The sequence below is a fragment of the Crocodylus siamensis genome, chromosome 9 (genome assembly GCF_052110815.1).
Source record: "Crocodylus siamensis isolate JL-2025a chromosome 9, ASM5211081v1, whole genome shotgun sequence".
Lineage (NCBI taxonomy): Eukaryota > Metazoa > Chordata > Crocodylia > Crocodylidae > Crocodylus > Crocodylus siamensis.
This window is the reverse complement of record NC_143403.1, coordinates 42,754,738-42,773,040: the sequence shown is the minus strand read 5'-3', so window position 1 is coordinate 42,773,040 and position 18,303 is coordinate 42,754,738. Positions and strand designations below refer to the sequence as shown.

At 45.9% G+C, this 18,303-nt stretch overlaps 1 protein-coding gene across 1 annotated transcript in view; it reads right to left on the bottom strand.

The window, feature by feature from the left end:
* EDC4 (enhancer of mRNA decapping 4) overlaps positions 1-18,303 on the bottom strand; it is a 63,374-nt gene that overhangs the window by 40,452 nt on the left and 4,619 nt on the right. Inside the window, 6 exon segments of the mRNA XM_090062408.1 lie at positions 3,530-3,637; positions 3,639-3,678; positions 5,662-5,851; positions 8,118-8,217; positions 12,179-12,290; positions 14,901-15,057. Of these exon segments, the coding sequence (XP_089918534.1) occupies positions 3,530-3,637; positions 3,639-3,678; positions 5,662-5,851; positions 8,118-8,217; positions 12,179-12,290; positions 14,901-15,057 (707 nt within the window).

Genomic DNA, 18,303 nt, shown 5'->3' with positions numbered 1-18,303 from the left:
GCACTACCCAGTTGAATCAGGAGGATAAAAGGATTGGATATATGCTAATGGAAGTGATAAGGGAGACCTAATGGACAGTGCTCAAAGAAAAACAGGAAAAAGGCCAAATTAAGAGGTGTGAGTGTAACGGGTCTGTTAGACAATGGAACATGCTGACAGGATAAAAGACGGACAGCGTGCTGACTGCAGAGAGACCAATCCAAAAGTGAAGAGTCAAAGAAGTGAAGTTGAAGAAAAGCATAAAAGGAGGGAGCAAGAAAGTTCATCATTGTTGTCATAAATCCAGCCTTCAACACCTGTCTGAACTGTCCCAACCCATGATGTACCCTTTGCTTCCAGGAACTGAGTGGCCATCTTTTCTGTTGAGCAAAGTAACATCTGGGATTGAGTAAGGTTATTGCACTGAATTTTTTTCTCTTTCCGAATACAGAAACTGCTAATACTTGTTGTACTAATAAAGTTAGACTTTGATTTTAAGACACTGAGTTGTCTACATTTATTTCACATTCCATTTAAGGGTTAATTGTGCTTTAACAATCCCTAAGCACTATCTGGTGGACAGTGGTGCTAACAAAGTGCATGTACACACCTGCAGAACTGTTCCCAAGTCCCAACTGGTTCTTCATATAGCCACACCAGTCAAGTCCACCCCTCCCCTGCAAATTACACTACATTGATACCCCTCACTTACAGTCAACTGCCACACTATATTGAGTTTGCTATTTTGAAGGAGTATAATGTAATGATACTGTGCACACAGAGGCAAAAACTACATGAGGTTTTGTGTAGCCCTACCACTTTACAAACTTACATTTTCCTGGCAGATAGGACCCCATTTGGTGTCACTGCTTTTCAGAATTCAGTCCTGCTCCTAATTTTATTATGACTTTTACCTTTATGTACTAGGTGCAGTTTCCCCACAGAATCTCATTTTCTGCCTGTTTCTAGTCTCTCTCTCTCCCCCTCTAAATTAATTCTTCACCAATCTTCTTGTCCAACTCCTTCAGTGTCATCTACAGACCTCATTGATTGGGCTTATTACTTCTGGTACTAGATCCCTGAAGGTGATCCATAAAATGACATACAGAAGTGGACAAGCAAAATAGGAGGCTGTGTTACACTGGCAGAAAGTGATGAGGTGCCTTCCACAAGAAGAACCCACCCCTGAGGTCTTTGCTTTTGAGAGTCTCTCTCTCTCATACCCGTTATCTTCTTCTGACAGTCAGCATTTTATTCTCCTCTCTCTAAAATAAGAATGACAGAACTACAACTGAGAGCATACAAGGAAAAAGTCACATAACAAAGTTATACTTGGTATTCAGAAGTACCCTAGAAAAGATGATGCAACACTGAACATCCTTGGTTAGTAGAGTCCCACTGAAATTAGTGACTAAGGACCTGCATTTAGCCATTGCCCACTAGCATTCATGTTCCATGGGGGCAGGAGTACGCCAAATGCACAAAATTTAGTACAACAGAAGTCTACAAAGCAATGTTCTCAGCCAATCCACAGTGCCAAACCTAAACTTCCATTTGCTTCTTTCCCACTTTAAACAGGAATGTTGGCTTCATTCCCACTGCCTAAGAGTGCTAAAATACATTACAAATACCTTGGTTTGCTATTATGATTCCCACATCAGCAACTGTGATAGCTGCCACATGAAAGTTGTTCCAGCCCCAGTGGGAAAGAGGGGTGGCTGACTGACTACATATCAGATTGGCAGGGTGTTCAGAACAGCCCTTCTCATTGAGTTTGGCCCACTATGAAGTTTGAACTCTGTGTACTAAACCATTCCATCTAGACTTCCTTCCATATAGCAAGTGGGGTTTCTGTGGAAGGACACCCCCTTCCACATCATGCAAAGATGGTGCCATGCACAACACTATTGCTGTCTGGCAGATAGAGGTGCTTGAACATCTGCTGTTTCTTAATGGTTTTCTAGATTTTTAAACACCATTAGGGGAACACAAAGGCTGTGCAATGAAGTAAGCAGAACAAGACAATACTGAGGTTGCTCATGCAAACTTACTTTTTCCCCCCTCACACATATGCATATCCAGACTATTATGATCACACTGCCCTTCTATAGGATCCCCGCCTCATTCAGTGCACAGGATGGGAAGTGCTCAGTGTTCAACACTTAAATCACCTCACAATGCACAGCATTCATGCACTTCTCTGAATGGGGACCCCATGACTCAGACCATAGTTTTTCAGTGCCTCTCAAGAGACGTTATGAATTAAATGTATCCTCACAGCACCCTGTGAAGCAGGAAAGTATTATCCCTATTTACAGATGGCAGAGAAGCACAGAAGGATTAAGTGTCTTGCTAAGGCTCAAGAGAAGCTTGAAGCATCTCCTAAGACTCAGTGCTTTGCTTTATCCACAAGATTATCCCCCCCATTCTTGCAGACTACTTCCTGCCTTGTTCACTACACAGTCCACCTTCTGCACTTGCAGAATACTCAGAACTTCAACTTCATTCATTGTCTGATCTGGCACCCAATAAGACCATATGCTGCAGAAAAAGAATGTGATCAATTTATCATACTAATCCAAATACTTGCAGGGCAAAGTTAAAGTAAAATGGAAAATAAATTACATTGAAACTTCACAAATTGCTTCTTCAGTTCTCTAGGCTACACAGTTCTATTATTATCATCCCCCTCTTACATGGAAGTCTTTCCATGCCTCTAAGCTTTTTTGTTCCTCTTTGTTTCTCCTATGCAATTTTTTAAATAAAGTGTTAAGAACTGGACATGTTATCTGAGGAAAGAGATTACCAGTTATCTGCATAATGACATTATATGCTATTTGATTCTCAATGCTTTTCTTAATACATTGGCTTTATGACTGTCACTGCACTTGGAGCAAAAGCTTCCACCAATGTGACAACAGTGACATCATGGATGGTCACAATTAATTTAGAATGTATCATGATGATCTTCTCCACAAGCAACACATCTACAATGTTGAGCTGGGTTAAGTGTTTCAGTTTTTTCAGAACTTCAACATGAAACAGACATGTCTGGACAATGTCATTTCTGCCCTATTAGACTAACCTCTGTGAAGAAGGGTATCTATGTTTAGTCACCTAAAAGCATGTGTTTTTAGTGCTCAAAATCATTGTTCCAGACATTTTTTTTTATAAACAGCACCATGTCAGTTATGTTGGCAAGAGAATACACCTACTGAAATCAAAGCAACAGAAAAGGATTTGACTGAACTGAGAAAAAGGCTGCTTTTATTTTACAAAAAATACACCATCCTATGAATTTTATATGCTCACAATAGTGAGGATTAACAACACTGGCTAACAGTCAGAAACAAGCATGCCCCTTTTTCATCCTCACTACTATACAAGTATCAAACTTGTTCTGAAAAAGCCACTACACATTGGCAGTGTGCTATACACTACACATTGCAAGTAAGCTATAACCACTACATTCATTTCACATGCAATTATATTCTCTCCCCCTAGATATAACAATAAGGAACATGTTAACAAGACCCACAGGCCTCCTTACCCTGTCCTCATGCAGCAGCGCCAGTATTTGGCTCCCCTCTTCACTGCTCTCCTCATTCTCATCTGGAATGAAGGGGCACCATATGATCCTCCGAAAGTTGTTCAACGGGGGTACCGTCAGGTCGTTTAATGTTCACCAGGATCTCTTCTCTAATTATAATGTTAAGGAACTTGCACAGTTTGGGCTGTTAGTATAGTTTACCAATAATCTGCTCAAGTTGAGTCCTCTTTTGAAGTCTGAAGTTAATTAGCACTTTTTGGATCACTGAGATCCAAAGGAAAACCAGTTAAAGGACTTTGATGATGTAAGTAGGGAGAGTGCTTTTTTCTGCTGCAAAGAGAAGCTGACAAGGATCTAGATGTCTTCTATATGTTTCACTTACTGTCTGCATAAGAATGGAATAGAAAAGTAAAACAGGGAAATATACCTAGGTTACACTTATACGCACACAAGTGGAGTGAAATTCTCAGCTGTTTAGGCTGGAAACTGAATTAGCTTTGGGCTGTGTTATTTCAGCTAGCACTGGGAAAAAAAGGCAATGGTAAGAGATGCAGGAAGGACATCCCAGCCAAGTGACACACTGGGGTGCAAGGGTTCTGTCCTGCCCTGCTTCATTATAGTAAAATGGCTTAACTCAGACATTTAAAGGATCATTGCCATGACCTACGAGGCAGTGCACTGCACCAGGCTGAGAAGTGCCCCAGGAAGCCCAGTAGGGCTAGAGACAACACTCTAAAAGGTAATCTTGCCTCCATCAGTGGAACATGAGCAAGTACCTCCAAGAGATCATGAGTGTTCTGTTTCAAAACAGGAGAGTGGAGGGCATTAGGGGGAATGCATGCATGAGACTGGCTAGTCTAAAGGGTCATTTTTTAATTCAGTCAATGGGAGAATAAAACTAGAAAGACCATTTTTGCCTGCAGCAATAACCACAGGGTGGAGTTGGATCATTTAAAATTCTGGTTCTCTGCAGATGCTCATCATAGACACTAGTGAGATTGTAAAGGGCCAAGGCTTTATGGAGACACCTTCTCTAAACATTGACTGGAGACCGCTATTCTAAGTTACTGCATATAAAGGATAGGCTAGCAATTCAGGCCAACCTGGACAGGCTAGCAAGGTGGGCAGATGAAAACCTGATGACATTCAAACACAGAGAAATGCAAGGTGCTCCACAATGGGAGAAAAAGCACACATCATACTTTTAGGCTCAGCAGCGCTACACTCACTAGCACCACAACCAAAAGAGATGTGGGGGTCATGACTAGCCACAAGATGAACATGAGGCACCAATGCAATACTGAAGCCAGCAAAGCAAATAAAACTGCGGCTTGCATCTACCGATGGATCTCAAGTAGACCAAGTCATCCTCCCTCTTTACTTGGCTTTGGTGAGGCTGCAGCTGGAGTACTGCATCCACTTCTCAGCTCCACACTTTAGACAGGACATTGAGAAGCTTGAGAAAGTCCAGAGGAGAGCCACTCACATAATTAGAGGTCAAAAGAACAGGCCTTATGAGGAGAGGCATGGGACTCTTCAGCCTGGAGAAGCGAAGGCTCAGGTGGACTTGGTGGCGGTCTAGAAGTATATAAGGGGTGGGCGTCAGGAACTGGGAGAACGTCTGTTCATCAGGGTACCCCAAGGGAAGACAAGATCTAATGGTCACAAACTGCTGGAAGACTATTTTAGACTGGACATGAGGAAAAAGTTCTTTACCATCCAAGTCTCCAGTCTGGAATAGACCTGCTGCAGAAGTGGTGCAAGCATCTACTCTGGATACCCTTAAGAAGCACTTGGATGCTTATCTTGCTGGCGTGATCTGACCCCAGCTGACTTCCTGCCATATGGGCAGGGGGTAGAACCCAGTGATCTCACAAGATCCTTTCCAGCCCTAATATCTATGAAATCTATGAGGTTTGAATCAACTCTATTACCCATGATCTCTGCTCAACTGATTCACATTCATGTCAGTCACCACAGTAGCATAACCTTTAATGGAAGGAGTAAAACTATCCAGGCTCTTGTTTGCTAAGTGCTTGCTTGTTAAGCCCCTGAAGCCCAGCCTGATTTGCTACTACATTAATGTGTCATCACTGCACAAACACTGCCACAGAGCTGGCTTGATCAGATACTGGATTTTCCCATTAACCATGGCTAGGCGCCAGACAAAGAGGTTGCCAGCCTCATCCAGGCAGGCTAGCTGGTTGGAGTTGAGATGGGCGAAAGCCAAGTCTGCCACACCACCCGTGAATCCTTTCAGCAAGGTTCGCTCAGCTGTGCTGACACTCAGCACACGCACCATGGCGGAGCCATTAGTGGCACCTACAGAAAAGAATACAAAAGAGAAAAGTCACTGCCTGCCATCAGGAAGTTCTTCCATAGGCTCTTCTTTGATTCCAACAGTTTTCAACACTCATCCCTGCCAGCAGCCATTCTGGATAGCATGCTGACAGTCCCTGTCAGCATACAGCGTGGTACAGTACAGTACTTCATACCACATCACACTAAAACAGTCACCTTTGGTGGAGGAAAAAAAAGAGCCATTATGGCAATGAGATGGATTTGACTGCCTTGTAAATACTTCGCTCAGTTTCCTGCATCTCCTGTGATCTCTCAAGTAGCCAGCTGTATGTTATGCTCCCTCCCACACCAAGGTGACTTTGCTCTGATGCAGAAAGTTTGCTTTAGCTTATTTGGAAGGCAGTGACGTTAGGATTTGTATTAATGGGCAGAACTGTACCAATAGAAGTGTCCATAACCAACTTCAAGGGTTTATGCAGAACCTTAAATATTCACCCTAAGCTGGCAATTAGGAGAAGAGGCTTCCAACAATTCAGCAAATTCCAGTAGCATTAAGTAATTTTAAGTTTCAACTCAGTTTTTCAGAAATCTGGGATAAAGCTTCGCAGAAGCTTACAGAGTTACATCCTCTACTGGATGAAAGTAAAAAATTACATGCATTCATATAGCAAAGTGGGGCCAATGAAAAAGGAAATCAAATGCAAGATACACACTTGAACCCAGGAAATTTCCCACTTCCACCGTCCAAACCACTAGGCCTCTCTAACAGATGTGCCTTACATTCTACTTCCAGCTCTCCACACTCACCTTGGTGGGAAAGGGCAGGCCAAACATAGCAACGGCCTCCGTTTCTGGGGCCACAAATTCTATTACATCCACATCTCAAAACAAAGACTTCAGGCATCTCAGAAATACCTACAACAGAGCAACCACACCTAACAAAAATAGATGGGAAGCAACAGATTCCTGACAACTATATTCTCTAGAGCAGGAGTTCCCAACATTTATGTGCCCAAGAGCACATTCGAATTTAAAAGAAAAAGCAGCGGGCACCATATGAATATTAAAGTATAGAATTTAGATCAATCTGATCATCTCATCCATTACCTAAAATTGCATTAGATCTGCAACTTCAAAATGCAGATTCCTTTTTCTTACAAAAATATTTGTTGGAATAATGATTTTTACCGATCGTAAAAATGCACACAAGCACCTGAATAAACTGGGGGTGGGGTGGGGGGGGGGTGCGGCACCATGGCACCAACAAGCACCGTACAGGAAACCACTGCTGTAGAGGGAGAGTGCTAGGTGTTAGAGAGGGACAGCATGAAGGGAACCTCAGAGACCTCTGGTGAGGCAAGAGGAAGAAGGGCCTCTGTAGTTGATCAAGTGTGTCCAAAAACTGATTGCATTCAGGCTGGAAAACTTGAGCTTTATTAACAAGGTGCATCAGCTTCTTGCTCCAAAGGGAGCATTCTGCTCTGTACTTGCTTCATCTCTTCTGAAGCTTCTCTTAACCCCACAGCTGCTCTTAACATATGCAAATAAATCAGTCTTAAATAGTTTTGCACTCTCGTTACTCAGGGCCTATTTTTGTGCTTATCCATGGAGACGAGGTTTGTTTTCAATAGAAACATTAACTCTAGAGGAGAGATGAACTCTCAATAGGATGGAACCAGGTCCCTATGGAATCCCAGCTCCAACACGAAGTGGTCCCTGACTGCCTTATCAAAGCATCATTTCAAACAACCCCACTTGCAGAGCAAACAGGGGGTAGCAGAGTCTGGCGAGAGTGACTCCAAGGACAGGGCACCCCCAGCTGCAAACATGCCATATTTCTCTTCATGGTAGCTTCTCAATGCCCAGCCTCTAAAATGTTTATTCCCAAATCTGACTGAATCCTGTGGATTCAGTGAGGTATTCTGCAAGCCCCATTCCATTATCTCCTTCGTTCCCTGGTTCTGCTATTCTCTCTCTCTCTCTCAAAGGCCTGCTCTTCACCATTGCTCCTCCCACTATATTCAACCTTTCCCACTGGAGTTACATGCTTTCTCTTCAATAGTTGTATTCAATAGTTGTATTCTCTTCCACTCCAACCTACCAACCCCTTCTTTTAACACCAACACCCACACCTACTTCCAAGTCTACCTAACTTAAGCATCCCTAACATGAGCATGAGACATGGAATGTTCCAAAGAAAGTTGAAAGTATTCGCCCTAATAACAACTCAAACACAAGAGGAACCCAGCACAGACAGAACCTACAAAACAACAGAAGGATGCCTCACCTCGGATGGCATATGCTAGGTAAGAGTTTGAGACTGCTATCAGGTTTCCATAGTAGTATTTCTGCTCCCAATCATATCTGGCAACTGGTTGGATTTTTACCTGTGTGGAAGAAAGAAACACATAACCTGGAGAAGAATGAAAAAAGAAGGGATGAACAAACACCCTTCAGTGGGAAAGAGGCAGCACTGCAGAAACCAAATGGCCATTTCATAAGGAAATTTCAGACTGAATCCAGAAGAGTGTAGCCTAAATAGAGACTTTTAGAGAGCCCAAAGCAGCCATGCTCCTGAGGCTATGCATTGCAAACAAGAGTTATCATATTTACTCAAATACAGCATGGGGGACAGGGAAGACCTCATCTTATATATGAGTACCAGACTGGGGCAGGCAGCAACTCTGGCTTTGGCCCTAGGCTTGGGGCTGAAGCAACAGCCAAGTTGCCAGTAGAGGTGCACTGATACATCAGTCCAATATTGGATCGGCATCAATATAAAGAAAATTTACTATATCAGAAATCGACCACATCAGGCCAATAACTAGGCCAATAAATGACCCGTGCATGCAAGCAGCCACAGTGCTGACAGGCGGCGAGGAGCATAGCCCTGCAGCTTGGAGAGCTGCCTCCAGCTGGTAAGTCTGATGAGGTGGAAGGGGAGTGGGGAAGAAAGGTACTGGGGGGACAGATCAAGAACCCTGTGGTAAGGGAGGAGTGGGGCTGGACTGGGGCAGGGGGTGGGCAAGAGCTGCCCAGACATGGCAGGGCAGGCACGGCATGGAGCCACAGCTCATCCAGGTGGCATGGGGCAGCTCCCGCTGCTGTGCGCCACTCAGCCAGGAGCCGCTGGTCCAGTGGCTCATCTGGCAGCTCCCGCCGCTCATCTTGGAGGGGAGTGGGGATTTATGGGGGGTAGGATGGGCCCGGGGCTATGCCAAGCTCATCCTGGTGGGGCAGGGCTGCACTGGGAAGGGACTACAGCAAATTTATGGCAGCAGCACCCCCTCCCCCTGTATCCCCTTCCCAGCACAGCCCTGCCTTGCCCTGCCAGAAAGAGCTTGGTGCAGCCCTGGCCCCAGCCAGCCCCACACAGATCTGGGGGCACCCCCCACCCTGTCCTCTTGGATGAGTGGCACAAGCAGCAGCGGGAGCTGCCGGATGAGCAGGCAAGTGCCAGACAAGCTGCCAGAATAATGGCGCCTGGCCAAGCGGCACACAGCAGCGAGAGCCACCCTCCCCTCCCCACATCCCCCTGATGAACCGTGACTCTGTGCCATGGCCACCCTGCTGCAGCTGGGCAGAGCTTGCCCCAACCCCACACCCTCCCTCACTGCAGAGGCCTTGATCTGCCCCTGTGCAGCCCCTTCCCTCCACCCTCCCCTTCCAGGAAACCAGACTTACCAGCTGGACGCAGCTCTCCATGATGCCATGAAAAGCATGGCTATTGGAAATCAGATTGCTATCAGTTGAAAATTAGTTATCCGCATCGGCCACAAAAATCTCTATCAGTGCACCACTAGTTGCCAGTTGCCCCAAGCCAGAATGGCTCACTTGGGAGGTGAGGGGGTATGCAGTTGTGGGGAGCACAAGGGAGACTATATGGCAGGGGTGGGGGACCCTGCACCCTGCCTCCCTATTCCTTGCCCCCCCTCCATGCCTATGTCTGCCCTTCTCACCCCTTGCTCCCCTCCCCCATCTTACTTTCGGCTGTGGCTCCAGTCCTCCAGCCCCAACCTTGCCTAGCTGGGAACTACCTCCACTTCTCCCTGGCCCCGCTAGGCTGGGGTTTGGGTCAGGGTCATACATCTGCTGCCCAGAGAACAGAGCTGCAGCAGGAGGTAAGGAAGGGTGGCACACAAGGAAGAAGTGGCAGCCAGGCACAAGCACAAAGGGGCAGAGAGGACACATGATAGGGTGGCAGACACAGGCATGTTGGGGGAGACAAGAGGCAGGGGCAAGGGTCTACTTCTTGCCCCCTCCCCCACCACTACTTTCCACAGAAGTAGCGTGCACCGGGGGGGGGAATGAATTTACGATGAATGTCTATTAATTAGACTCCAAGTCCCAGAATACTAGAAGTAGGGGGGATACCTGCTGAAATTAGTAGGTGACATGTTTACTACTAATAATGGAAAATACATAAAGCAATGTGCAGTTAACTTGTGGAATTAACTGCCACAGGTGGTGGTGGGTATTAATGGGTATTGAACAGAATGGTTGGTGGTGTTTTCTCTGGCATCTCTAACCCAATACATGGTAGACACCAGGGAAGGTTTTGAAAAGGAGATGCATCATTCTAGAGATATCTGATTCAGTGCTCTCCTCCAGCATCCACTTCTGCCACTCATGAATGGAGAAAAAATACTGGGCTAGATGGACCATTGGTCTGACTCAGTGTGGAACTTCTGATGTTCTTATATTTATAATTGTCCATGTACTGAATCTAAATATTGGGGGGGTCCTCTTAAATTCAATGCTTTACCTATAGCAGGTTAGGGTGTTATGTGTTGTTTTGTGTCAGGGTTGATAGCATAATTTTGCTAAGTGGCTAGACAATGGATTTGTATATGATGGTTTAGATTGGGACGATCCTGCCTCAGGCAAGGGGCTGGACTCGATGACCTCTCAAGGTCTTTTCCAGCCCTACTTCTGCGCAACCATGCTAACCAGAGCCCTCAGTGGACCTGGTCAGACCTACAGCTTAGGTCACTTCTCCCTTCATGGCCATGACCTCCCTTTGGAGCAAGGAAACCACTGACTAACAGGAAGTGCAGGGAAGGGAATTTTCACAGAAGCTGCACCTAGACCAGTGGTTTTCAACTTTTTTCCATTTGCAGACCCTTAAAAATTTTTGAATGGGGGCATGAGCCCCTTTGTAAATTTTGAATAGAGGTGCAGACCCCTTTGAATTTTAAGTATGGGTATTCACATACTTTTAATTGATTATAGTCATCTTTTGCAGATCACTTAGATATAGTCTGAGGACACCCAGGGGTTAAAAACCACTGTCCTAGACCATGGAGCTCACTGCTGCAAAAAAATGAGTTACATGCCCAAAATCCATCTCTGATTCACCGTTCTCTCAACAGGTTCCTCAACACCCCCCCCCCCGCCATAATTAAGGAAGATGTTACCCTTTGACAAACTGGGAAGGAAGCAGTTATTTTCATTTTTAAAACCTTAAGAGGTACTCGGGTGTTACAGTGATGGGCTTAGACCTGTGGTTCTCAAACTTTTTAGACTCAAGCAAAACCTTTGCAAAATGCCAGCTCTCATCTTTCGCTGAGACTTTATGAGTACAGAAAAACAACAGAACAATTCTCTGGTTTCAGAAAACCCAAAAGATTACATGTCCAAATATTTTTGACACAATGGATTCCTATTTGAAATCTCTGGTTTATCTTGTAAATCATGTGCAAGTCTTTGCACACCCAACAGCACTAATGTTGCATGGCATCCCTAAAAGCAGTGGTGGGCTCTTATTTTGACTGGAGGGCCACTTAATGAGTTTTAGTGTCCTCTTGCAGGCCATCTCTCTTCCCTTCCCCCACTCTCCCCTGCCCTAGAGCTGTAGTACACCCTGATCCCCTCTCTGTCACCCTCCGTCTCTCCCCACACCATGCCCTGATCCCCATTCCTAACTTGAAACCTGCCAGCTGTGTCCACTGCGTACACCACCACCTGCCTGGCATAACATAAGCAGCCCCAGGTGGGCGCTGGCAACAGCTGTGGAGGGGCCCAGCAGGTGGAGATTGGGGGTGTCCAACGAGGTCCACAAGTGATGCTGCTGTGGTGGAAGCGCTAGGTGGAAACAGGCTTGCCTACCCACCTGGTACAGTGGAAATAGTCTAGCCCACTTGTCCACATGGTGGTTGGAGCCACCAGTGGGTGGACCAGATCCCCTAAGTTGGTGGCTGTTGTCCCACAGGCCAGATCAATCAGTTGGTGATCCAGATCTGGCCCATGGACTGTATTGTGTCCACCCCTGGCTAACAGCATCTCACAGCACCCTAATCAAGAATCACTGGCTTAGATTGACCAGACAGAGGCACACTTCCCCTTTACCTTGTTGCTCCCTCTGGCCTTACTGGTGATGCTAGAATCACTACTGGCTACTATCTCCACATCTTTCGCTGATATCACGAGGCAGGTAGAGCTGTCATCTCCAGAAAGGCAGCTTTGAAGAAAAATAGAGTTAGTCACACATCAGCCTTCTTGAGTGAAGAGAGTGACACTGCACAAGTGTCATAAGAAACAGTTTTAAACTGCAACTCAGTGATACTTGCATTACTCTTCTATGTCCAAATTCAGCATTAGTATACCATGCAGAAAGGTCTAGTTTCTTCAGCTTAAAATCTCTCATAGGTTTCTCACACCCAAGTTATCCACCCTTCTGCCTTCAAGTTGTAAGATTCCTCACAGTTGGTCTGGGCCACAGTCCAAATACCACCCAAAAAATGCAGCTGGTCTAAGACCAAACATATGCTGTCACTGGAATAAGTGAAACGTGCTGTTAAGCACTTCCCCCAATAGCACCTCTCAGGAACATGCTAAACAACTGATCTTCAGAGAAGCCAAATTGCAGGCATCTTCATGCGACTAGCTTAATGCAGAGAAGAGCAGTCACGCAAAGACAAAGAGGATTGCACTGAACAGATCAGTGCTCTAATCCTATACAGTAATACCTGGGTTGCTATGCCATCACTCATGCCTTGTAATAGAAAGTAAGTAAAAAAGTTACCTGCAGTGTCACCGCCAAACCTTTGTATAGTGTCAAAGGCACACCTAATTATGTATACCACTCAGCAGGGTAGTAACTTACCTTGGGATCAGTTCTTCTGCTAGGTGCTACCTGAAGACAAACTGCCTACGGAATGTATAGGGCATGTCTACACTCCATAGCATGGTGCAAGAGAAATCAGACCTAACCAAAGACCTGAAAGCAGTCCAGTTATAACGGCACAGAGCTCCATGCATGTTCATTTTCCCACTTGAGAAATGAGCACATGTGAAGCTCTACACTATCTCAGCTAGACTGCTTCCTATGACCAGCCTAAATCAGGCATCTCTACATTGCTCTATAACATGAAGCACAAACATTACTTGAAGTGACAGAAGTATGGGGATAGGTGAACTGCAGTGTACACAAGTCTCCATATACAGCTCTACCAACACATATCAATTGCAGTACCTGCTGCTACATGCATCCTTAGTTCTGCTGATTTTTTTTCAAATCCCAATTTGCAGAATATCTTTCTTTTTTTTTTTTTTTTTGTTTCAGAGCTGCTTCCCCCTCTCTTACACAGTTCCACCAGGGCTCCTTAATCCTTGAACAGCAGAGATGCTGCACATTGGACCTAGGGTGCTTTATAGTCATATCTGCCTCAGAGATATTCCTCACAATCCAATATAAATGTAGGCACCGGCCTTTGGAAGAGAAAAATATTTTTGCTGAATTGCTATAAAATATAAACTGTATTTTCACAGCTTCTCATTATATCCGTCTCACCAGAACCAAGATTTGACAGAGCTTCCCATTTGTTCTCAGGCATCCCTGCAAAATGCTGTTAGCTAAAGCTATATTATCTTTAGGCTGTTATGTTAAGCATGGTATATGTTTGGGTATCTATTTAACTCAGATACGTATAAAGATGTTGTTTATTGCACTATACTAAATCATGAAATGAAATCTTCCAATATTCAAACACATTGTTTTCAAAATATTTGTTATAATCGGGTTTTTTTCTTTTGTACCAGACAAGCATGATGAATCTTGCACTTTTATGCTTCCACTAGCAAAATGCTCATCAAGAATGATGGGGTGTGGGGACGGCAGGGACAGAGGACTGTGTTCAGCTCCCTCCCCCCTCAACCCTGCCTCAGGTCATGGTTGCTCCCTACTTCCCCCCTGCCACTTTGGGCCAGGGCTGAGGCCATTGTCCTCCCCCCCGCCCCCCGCAACGCTTCAGGCTAGGGCCAGAGCCTGGGCCACTCTGCCCTCCCCGCCGCTGCTTTGGGCTGGAGCTGCTCCTCACCTCCCCCCCGCTGCTCCAGGCCAGGGCCAGAGCCGCCAAGGCCCAGAGCAGTGGTGGCTACGGTGGGGTGCAGCCACCAGTCAAACTCCCCCCCCTTCTTCCCACTCCCCTCCCTCCCTGCCTTTCTCTGCAGGCTGTTGTTGGAAGGGGGAGTGCCCCAGTCCCTGGCTGCAAGGTGCAGGCGGGGAGGGGGCGAGGCCAGCATCACTGGCCTCACTCCCTCCCCACCCCGATGCGTGCCCTCTGTCATGGCAGCGCTCCACTCCCTGTCATCCCCCTCTGCCTCCAAGGAACAGAGCGGCAGGGAGCAAAGCCAGCAAAGCTGGCCTGGCCCCCCCTGCTCTGGCCCCTCAGTCTCTGCTATCTCCACGGTGCTCCACCATGTGCTGAGGCAACCAATCAGAGCATGAATAAAGCGTTATGGACAGACAGACTAAGGCTTTTATAATATTAAAAATTTTAAGAACTGCCATATAGCCTTAAGAAAGTGTATGCATGGGACTTTGGGATTCTTACCGGTTGAGGTAAAAGCAAATGGAGGTTTGCTGAATTCTATAGTTATATGGGGATTAAAACTGGAGATGCATTAACCAATATGCTGAGCTTGCTCCATTTTAGTTTCTGCAGCAGTACCACAGGCTAAGGATTGCTAACAGCCTTCATAGGCTTAATCAATAAACTAACTGAGCTGTATCAGACTGGTCTTTTGGGCATTTCCACATATTAGAAATGACTAATGGTGAACAACTTACATGACTTGCTTCTCCTGCAGGGTTCCCAGAGGAACACTGCGGTGCATTGACTTAGCCAATGAAGCTCCATCTCCAGTTGTGATGGGGTCTGGCACCAGCAGCCCGTTCAGGTCCCCATTGTATGAATTGGATGGTCGCTGATTTTCATTCACTGAACCTAAGGACAAGCATGAACAGCATGCACAAGAGTCAGCCTTGGAAGTGATGCAGTACAGTGCAAAATACCTTTTACCTGGATGATCTCCTTAGGTTTCACCACCTTATTGGGAATATGTTGACCTGTCCAAGTGAGGTAAGAGACAATGAACCCAGAGTAACAAGCATCTCTGTGGATAGGTGTGGAGCTATAGCTTTTCCTCCATCGGACTAACTCTTCTCAGGAAAGAAACAAAGAGAAGGGAACAGACACGAACAGGAAATCCTTATTTAAGAACTGAAAAACCCAAATTAGTGGCATCATCACCTGACCTGCAGGCCAGGACTAGGCAGCCTGAGCCACTCATCCAGCTTCAGAACAAAACACTTTTCAGACATTGAGCTTTTTAGTCCTTATGGCCAAAGAAGAAACCTTCTAAAAGGGAGGCAGCTAATTCTGGGGGTGGCAAATTCTTCAAGTCTGCAGACAGTCTGAAACAGCATATATGAACAAACCTATTCAAAATCAGCTGCCCAAGTTTGATTCCTACTTACACAACCAAATTCTGAAAATCTGGCTTGCAAGTACACTGCTGTGGATCTAGTACTTGTACGTGAATGCAGTTACTGTGGCTGTGTGCATGTACATTAACTAGTAAGCACACAGCATCATTGGGTTAGAAAGGATCTCAAGGGTCATCTGGTCCAATTTACTAAACATATGCAGGAACACTATGCCTGAAGTTCTGTATACACACCTGGTATACCAGAGCAAAGGTTTCATAGTTTCATAGTAGGTAGGGTCGGAAGAGACCTGAGCAGATCATCAAGTCCGACCCCCTGCCATGGCAGGAAAGAGTACTGGGGTCAAATGACCTCAGCAAGGTGTTCATCCAGCCTCCTCTTAAAGACCGCCAGGGTAGGAGCCAGCACCACTTCTCTGGGAAGTTGGTTCCAGACCCTAGCCGCCCTGACAGTGAAGTACCACCTCCTGACGTCTAACCTCAATCTACCATCTGCCAGCTTGTGACCGTTATTTCTAGTCACTCCTGGTAGTGTTTGGGGGAAGGGGGACTCCCCCAATGCCTGCTGGTCTCCTCTGACTAGTTTGTAAACGGCCACTAGATTCCCCCCCTTGTGGAGGCTGAACAGGTTCAGGTCCCGTAACCTCTCCTCGTAGGGCCTGCCCTGCTGCCCCCGATCATGTGAGTGGCCCTCCGCTGGACCCTCTCCATGTTGTCCACACCCCTCCTGAAGTGCGGCGCCCAGAACTGGATGCAGTGCCACCTGGTCAGGCCGCAACTGGAGTAATGGGCCTGCCAGAGTTCTCCTTTTTTTTTTTTTTTGTGTTTGCTAGCCATAAGGATTGTACTGCACGTGCAAAGGTGCAAGCTTCTCAATAACATGACTGGCATCTGTGTTTCAACCATGGATATATATTCTATCCCCTACTCTGGAATCCTGTTCCTGGGATTCTTGCCCTTCAAATCACTGAACCCCATTCACCCGCTGGAATTTAATTACCATGTCTGCTAGCAGCTTTCAAAAGGAGATTGATGCTAAAAGGTATCAGAGACATTTCCATGCCAAAGACAATGGATGTCAAACAGAAATGAGAACCAAAACTCACTGCACTCAAGCGGCACTGTACATAACAGGAAATCACATCTCTCAGCACAATTTCTTTACTATGGTTGTGAAATTTTCACCAGTCCAGCAAACTGAAACTTGATTTCTTGTTGCCCTAGAAACAACTGCTTGCAAGGTCTTGTGAAATGCCTGCTATTGTGACCGGAAGGTTAATGCGCCTATGCTACTGGCCAGTTCAAGAAACCCAAATATAACTCTGACTGCAAAAAAACAAAACAGAACAAATCCTCTAAAAGCCAGACAAGCTTTCAGGTACAAAACAGGTTAGTTAAGTGCTTCAAGTCAGCAGGGAATGCAGTTAAAGCTGCTATCAGCAGCAGTAACTGCTATTACTCATTCTCTAGAAGATTTATGATTCCTTTTAAGAAAAGAAGCTAAATCAGTTAACATGCCTATTTAGCATGCAAGGAGAGAACTAGGATATCCCAATTAAGATGCTACCTAGGCACATCACTAGCAGGCCAAAGCCTGAAGCTAATGAACAGACAGCAACTGCATTCATCCACTAGGAAGAGACTACCAGTCACCAAAGGCAAAACCCATTACTGTGGGATGACCACTGAACTCATTACTATGGGATAAGGACAGTTTCCATTGCACTGATCCTGAACCATGTGCTTCCCCAACAGCAGCATGAAAGTGAAGCAATTGTGGCTAGTTTTATTCATCTGAAAATGGGTGGCTCCACCAGAAGACCATCCTGTGCAGCACAGGCATGACCTTCTGCTGTAGTAAGAAATGCCTTGAAAGAGAGAAGTTCTTGCTCTCTCAGCCCCCAGTGAATGTGCTTCTGTTGCCGCCTACAGATCAAAGATGTGACTCTCATGGAAAGGGGAAATAAAAATCAATATGCACAAATGGGGGCCAGGGCTTGTTGGCTTAAGGACCCCCATGGCAATTCTCCCCCAAGCATTGCCAGGAGTGACCAGGAATAACGGTCACAAGCTGGCAGAGAGTAGATTTAGGCTAGACATCAGGAGGCGCTACTTCACAGTCAGGGCGGCTAGGATCTGGAACCAACTTCCAAGCAAAGTGGTGCTGGCTCCTACCCTGGCGGTCTTTAAGAGGAGGCTAGAAGTACACCTTGCTGGGGTCGTTTGACCCCAGTACTCTTTCCTGTCATGGCAGGGGGTCGGACTAGATGATCACTCAGGTCCCTTCCAACCCTACAAACTATGAAACCTGACACTGAGTTCCTTACTCCACCCTAGTGGGAGCTGAACACATTGCAGCAGCAGCAATCAGCCCAAGCATCCACATGAAGAAAAAGGACAGCCACTCTGGCAAATGAACAGCAATGTTTTTTGCACTAATACTTGCCTTCCAAAGGCTTCAGGAAGAGAGTCTGATACAGCCACATTTCCTCCTTCCTGCAGAGGACCCTCTGGGTCATAGTACAGCCTCTTGTAGGATGCTTTCTACTTTCCCATCAAGTAATAAAGTAATGCTGGCTTGTACAATGTAGAGCTTTACACTAAGTCAGTGACACACATGGAGTTGGCCTGATGCCTGTTGCCAAATAATGTTTGAATAAGAAATTAAAGGAATTTGGCCACATATGAAGCAGAAGGTCTCCTAGCTAACTTGCTGGCTTCTGCAGCATAGCATGCCCACAGTA